Source organism: Aedes aegypti, chromosome 2 (assembly GCF_002204515.2).
Source record: "Aedes aegypti strain LVP_AGWG chromosome 2, AaegL5.0 Primary Assembly, whole genome shotgun sequence".
Taxonomy (NCBI): domain Eukaryota; kingdom Metazoa; phylum Arthropoda; class Insecta; order Diptera; family Culicidae; genus Aedes; species Aedes aegypti.
In genome coordinates this window covers 194396193-194403235 of record NC_035108.1, presented here as the reverse complement: position 1 = coordinate 194403235, position 7043 = coordinate 194396193, and the positions used below count along the sequence as shown (strand labels likewise).

General features: G+C 39.4%; 1 protein-coding gene across 2 annotated transcripts in view; it reads right to left on the bottom strand.

Annotated features, from left to right (window-relative positions):
* Positions 1-3624: 3624 nt before the first annotated feature.
* Positions 3625-7043, bottom strand: part of LOC5573007 (DNA N6-methyl adenine demethylase) — a 486750-nt gene continuing 483331 nt past the window's right edge. For both annotated transcript variants that reach the window (XM_021843564.1, XM_021843565.1), the window contains one exon: positions 3625-6889. In XM_021843564.1, the coding sequence (XP_021699256.1) occupies positions 6851-6889 (39 nt within the window). In that variant the 3' untranslated portion in view covers positions 3625-6850. The remainder of the gene's footprint in view (positions 6890-7043) is intronic.

The following is a 7043-nucleotide window of genomic DNA, read 5'->3' as shown; positions in this document are numbered from 1 at the left end:
ATCCAGAGCATGTCCACGTAAGCACCGCTGCAAACGCGCCAGGTTTTCGGCATCGTTGTACCCACAGGTTTCGGTCGAGTTGTTGAAGGAACTAAGAAAAAGTGGCCAATCTTTTGGATCTCCCGCAAAGATTGGCAATTCCTTTCCGATGACTTGTCGAGCAGCCATTTGTTCGGCTGTGGGCCTTGTACCACGTCGCGGTTGAGAATCACTGGTATGGTTCCACTGCACGCGAGCTGACTGATCTGGCACATACTGATGAGTTCGTCCCGTTGGTGGTCCCGATTGATCCGGTCCAGGTGCCGGAAATGCTTGATATCCTGGTTGGGCTCCCAATATCGTCGAACTCGGTAATTGGCATTGCTGATGACCAAACGCCGGTGGATATTCCGTCGAATTCAACGCATGATCTGGGAGGCGGCGTGTCTGCTGATACGAACCTGATGTCCGGAAAAGGTTTGCTGAACCAGGATTCGCGAGCGTTGGATACGACGTGTTCCAGGAACCGGCTGGTGCTGTCTCGGAATTCCTCACAAAATTTTCGTATCCCGGTGGGGGCTGGATCACTGATTGGTTTCGTTCACTAAACACCATACACTGTTCTTGTCCCAACGGTGGTTGAGATTCTTGGGGATTCGACACACTGAACTGCTGATGTCCCGACGCTGGCAAAACAAGTGATGGATTTGATTGACCGCGTTCCAATAAAGACGAAACTACCGACGTTTTTCGACCGATCGTTTGGCTGTTCGGTTGTTGACTAATCGATGGATTTGGATTAGTTAACAAGGTTGATTTAAAGGGTGGTAGTAGATTAATCCCCTTTGGACCCGGAGGAGGTTCCCCTGGCAAGATGTTCAAGAGAGTAGAGTGTGGTAGCTGACCCTGAACTGCTCCTATCGTATTGCCTGATTTGGCTAGATAATTTGGTTTTTCTCTAGGCCCTAACTGATTTCCTACGCTTTTTTGTACTACAGGCGCCTGTTTCGGCGTACTAGTTTGAGCAGCCTCGTCTATCGGCTGTAATCTGACGTGTAAAGTGCTAATGCTAGTTCTCACCTGGTCTGTAGACAAACCTACGCTTATTGGTGCTCCTACTCGCTCACCGCCGGTGCCCGATGACATGTTGCAATCGGTCGTCGTCCGAGCTGCTCCTGCTATCTGCTGCATTCTGCCCGGAAGTTGTTGGTCAATCTGCAGATTTGCCGGAGGAACGATTTCAGCTCGCGTGATCATTCCTTGGTCGCTGTTGGTTGTCGTGGTGGTACGAACTTCCGTAGGATGGTTGGAATGCTGTTCCCCAGAATTGCCGATGACCCTCATCGCCATGACAGGTGCCGGCACTCGACTGGTTATGCCACTGGAAAACGGAACTGCTAGGGTAGCTTCAGTGCTACCTTCGGGAGCGATAGCTGGATTCTGCGAGGTCCCAGTGGGAATTGTGGAACCAATTTGAGTCGATGTGGTAGCTATTGGACTTTTCACTCCACCGGTCTGACTCGCTGCTCTGACCCACTTCCTGGTGTTGTCGCGGATCCTTCTAGAGCTTACTCTGCTCGTACTGGTGCTACCATCTTCGTTCTCTTCTTGGAGTTGTTGCTCCAGGATGGCAAACTGTTCCTTCTCGAACTCAAGTTCGACCTGGCGGCGCATTCGCTGAAACTTTTCCGCGTCCTCAAGCTCTCTGAGGCGGATCTGTCTCTCTTTCTCCAGCTGCTGGAGACGTAGTGCTGCTCGGGCCGCACTGCGGCTGCTGTTTGAAGTCCTGCGGGAGCTATGGGAGGATACCGTGACGACTTCGTCGCTCTCGATGCACCTCTTGCAGGTGAAACTCCGATCGGGATCGGCTATCGAGTCCCCCACTTCGGCACAGGAATAGTGCAAATACCCGTCACATCGGTCGCACTGAACTAAATTGTCGACGTGGTTCGGCCGATCGCAGAGCATACAATGGCTCTCTGACGGATCCATTCCTGTCCGGATGTTAACCACGTGCGCATGGAATCCACGTCAAAATCTTTGAAGATTTTTGTTGGGAAAAATCTTAGTTCGGACAATGAACGAACACTCCTTGGTAGCAGGTCCTTTGACACAGCTTCAAAGCTAAAAGTTTAATTTATTGCATGTTAGATTAAGTTCAATTCACATAGTTTTAAGTGCATTACTTACATTTTGGTGTTCTTTTTAGCTTTTAGGTTATGATTTTGTCCTTACAGCGTTTCCCTGTTATTTCAACCTGTGATATTAGTTTTACATTTAGAAAAATCATGTTTTTAACGAATATTATCAATAGTTACCCTTCGAATTCAACCTGTATACAATCCAATCAATATTTATAAATCCGTACTATTTTAGGTTTAGCTTTAGTTTTTGACTTCTAACTTCTCGTTAATAATTTGGAAGAATGATAGGCAAAAAAGGTGAAACAAAACATCAAACTTCCGATTACAGTTGACGTAGCTGTCAATGGATTGACGTCAAGTCAACGGATCGTTCAAACAAAAAGGGCGTAGTCGGGACTGACTCATTCGAGTGCGAGAACTGCCCTGTGGTTTCGCCAACACCTGCATTGAACTGAAAGAGCTTTGTGTGAAGTATTTTAAGTGTGCATTTTGAATGTGGTTTCCTACGAGACAAGCAAACACACAACGGTTTGCATCGTGGAAAAGATTGTGTCCAATTTGAACAACCTAAATCTTCGAGTCCGCACTTCCTAGGTTTTGTCCAATATATACTGTAGATTGAGGTGACGTACTTGGGTTTCTTTTCCAAAACAAATTACCACTCACATTTTGTATATTTTATACAATGTTTCTTTATTTTCTGCTTTATTGTTCAAAAAAAAGTTTACTTCATAATTTTCTCCTGCCTTTTCTTCACTGAATATAATAAGAATATATAATAATTTTAATAATAATAATAATGTTCATAATAATGTTTCTTTTTTCTCATCTTCCGTCACCATCATTATTTCATCACTGTCATTTGGTATCCGCTTATCTGTGTGTCTTTTATCACTGATTTCATCTAGGATTTCCCTCGTCGTCGTCGGTTTTTTTTTTTTGCGCGTATCGACTTTGCTACTGCTTTTTTTTGTCTTTTAAAGTAGATCTCAATCAATCAAAATACCTTTCTTCCGGCATGTCTCACTAATTCTAATAATAAATATCTCCTTACGGACCGTCGTGCTTAAGGTTGTTTCCATTCCTCTATACCGGGTACATTATGAAATGTAAAGATGGCTTATCTCCTCTGTTTTTTTCATTGGTTACAGGGCTAAGTGGTTCTGTTCAATATTTTTTTTTTAGGTTTTGGAAGATTAATCGCTAATCTTATAGTGTTATGCATACTCTGTTCTTGCGGATTTGATGTGGCATGGTAGAGTTTCAGGATGTAGGATTAGCATCTTTTTCAATTTAGTTACCCAGAAACATAATGAGAATCGTTCGAGATTGATGGATAAATAAATCGCGGGGCTTCTCTTTCGCTATGATATGAGATCATTCTGAATGTGTCCTTACATGGACTTTCCGCGATTCGCAACGTTATTGTTCATATTACTGCATCTAGGAGAGGACGTTTCAATTTACTTCATTCTTGCTTTGTTCGCTTTATGTCTTGTTCTGATTGCTTTTAATTCCTACAAAATATACTTCATTTTTAACGTTTTGTTCCACGAAGTAATCCCGCTCTCGCTTGAGTCTTTTTTGGCATTACATATTCGTTTTATGTTATGCTTATCAGAAAGTAAATAGTTTGAAGAGCCGTTATTTCTTCTTCTTAAAAGCATCTGAGAGAGATAGTCGATTATGTATTCTGCGGTCTAGATATAGTTGAATAAAAATAATACAAAAAATGAAACAGTGTAATTGCGATGGGTTTTATCTTTATGTAAGCTGAATCCACTGCCTGCCTTGATTTCTTACTTGGGGAAAATTTTAGTTAAAACCTACAAAGCTTATCTCATCTTCAATACGTATATTATTTGTTTTAATAGCTAAACATCCTTCAAATTGTTGTCAATTTTGTTTTGGTTGTTCCGAAAAATATACTTTTTTATAACTATGTATCTTATTTCATTGCCTCTACGTTCTTTGTCATTTATGTTCATTAACAATAATTTACACTCAAATATGGCATCATAGGTTTCATATTCTGTTGTTATGTTGCCTTCGGTCATCTACGTTTAAAGAAAGAACCATTAACTTTATTTCCTATTACGGTATGTTATTCGCATTCAGTTTGTTTCTCTTTCTTGCATACAGTTTGATTATGTGTCAGGGGTGACAGTAGAACAAACGTATTGGTTGCTGCGATGAGATCCATTATCGCTATTGGCCGCCATCTTGAATGTTTTGAGTTATATGCTGGGTTTCGCTTTCTTTCAAATAAAACTAAGTGGTAAACAAAAAATAAAACAAACCCGACAATTTTGAATTAAAAACTGCAATTTATTGGTATTACTTGAAAAATAATGTTCACGTATATGAGTATTCATTACCTTTTACGCACGGTTGACGTTCTAATGTTTTTTTTTCTTCAGAATATGGCAAATTTGTCTTGTTTTCTTTTCTTTCTACACACGCGTTTGCGACGCACCTTTTATCCTCATTATCATCATCATCAGTGTTTTCTTTCATGTCTTAATTACTTCTATATAACATCCCTACGATTTTATTTTACATCTACTTGTAATTATGGTCTTGTTCTACGGAGCAGTTGAAAACCAACACGTCTGTTTGTCTGTGAGTGTTTGTAGTACAGAAAGAAGTATTAAATCAAAACTGACTCGCCAACACTGTGTCCAATCACTGTGTTGTAATTCTTTATATGTTTTATGGCTAAACAATATGCGCACTAAAGTAGCGATTTTCCTTCCAGCGTGCGATTTGTTACTTTCTTCATTTGTTTACTAGAACTAAAATTACACAAGATGATGTGTTTTCTCATGAGACAAATGATACTTAAAACTAATGGATAATTTAATGACAATAATAGAATTACTTATACGCTTAAGTGTGTGTGTGTTTGTGTTTCTTGTTGTTCTAATTGTTTAGATTCACGTCACTTTTGTATGGATGCAATGCGCGTGTGTGAGTGTGTGATTCATTTTGTAATAAATAGTTAAATAGATAATTAAATAATGATTCTTTTCGTCGCTGGATCTTAGGGAAACTAAAAACATTCACTTGTACACTTCTTAACATAAATGATGGGTTACATTTTTGTTCAGTTCTTTTATTTGATAAAACTGATTCGAGTTACGGTTGTCCTTTCACTGTCTTTTACATGTTTCACTTCATCAGTTAGAAGAATAATATTCAATATTAAAAAACGATTCTAATGGTAAAGAGATTTTACAGAGAGAAAAACCTACTTAGTGAGCTATTTAAAAAAATACAGGGAAAATCAAAAACAAGACCTAGATACTAAGTTAAAATACTAATACTTTTTCATCTTTGAAATTTTTGTTTTCGCTTTGAATGTGTTTGTATTGTAGTATATGTGCATATCGCATGCTGCGTGCGCTGGCGCTTTCACTTATTCTACCATGTGAAATTAGGAGACTGGAAAGAAATTATTCTAACCTAAGAAAAAGTGTAGTGAAAACGATTGATAGAGAAACGGAAAACTTTGAAGTTAAAAAAGGAATTCTGTTGACCTAGTTGTAGGGTTTGCAATCATGAAAATGGTATTTACAAAAGAAAAAGTCTATAACAGCTAGTTTGTCGTTAGCAATGAATTATTGGCAAACATTTGTGATATCTTTTCCGATTCTATAAGCAAATTGGAGCTAAAGAGCATAGTAGCAGTGGTAGTAATGGGAGAACTTTGTTCTTCCCACGTAAACTGTCTAGAGCGAGAGCAGTTTTCGCGTTTGTTTCGTTCATCAAGTTCTTGATTAAAATAAGCAGCAAAAAATCGAGGAGATTAATGCAGGAAATAAATGGTCCAGACATTTTTTTCTCGACGAGAAACTTTGTTTTGGATTCTAAATCAATAGTTAAAGTGGAACAGTCAGATTCTTTTGTGTTAACAACTTGTTTGTTTTGTACTTTTGGCTTCGATATAGATTATTATTTTTTATTTTAAATTTGCTATTTCTTGTTTTCAAAATATTTGATTTTTTGTTCAAAAGTTAGTTTTGATATCTTTTTCTATGTTGTTTTTTAGTGTGTGCCTGAAGGTGCGTTTGTTGTTGTCATTATTGTTTCATTCTTGAATAAGTCAAATAAATACGGATTTTGATCAGAAGATTTGGTTTTTGACACACAAACAGAAATCATCAAAGAATTGGTTTGAGCAGTTGAGAGTGTTGCGAAACGTAACTCAAATGCTTTTCACGGTCAAAACAATTGACGTGAATACAAAGTAAATTACAAAATGCAAAATCTTAGCCATTTTAATTTACGTCTTACCGTTTTTCGTTTTGCTTCTCAAAAATACTGGAGCGTACGTATTATTAGTGTTCCTCATTGAGTGTGTATTCCAAGTTCTAAATCTTATGTAGTCACTAGCATCGCTTGATATATTCTCCTCCGCATCTTCCTCAGTGTAGTAGTCTTCAGTAATAGTAATAGTAGTAGTACTGGTTAGGATCATGATGTCTTTCGTGTGGTTGGCTTTGGAGTCCCGTTGTAGGGAGCCACTGATGTGGCAGCTGCGACTGCTGATGGTGGAAGGCCGTTCCTCGACTGGAACCGGGAATTCCACCCGCCGGCAGAGGCGGCTGCGATGTCAATGGCACTGACGTCGCCAAACCGGACGCCGATAGGTTGTTGCTATTGCCGCGTGTTGCTGTAATCTGCTCATCCAGCGGTCGCCCTGGTGGCAGATTTTTCTCTCACCACTAGACACCCGAGTATTCGACGTCCATCATGTCGTGTTCCTGCGAGTTGGAGATACAAAAAAGTCTTTAATCAATCATATCAACTTACTTGTGCTTATTCATCGGTAAAAATTCTCTCAACAGGCCTTTTTATAATCAGATGATGTTCCGTACGGAACGAGTCGTAAAAGAGTGAGACTGAAATCATCACGCA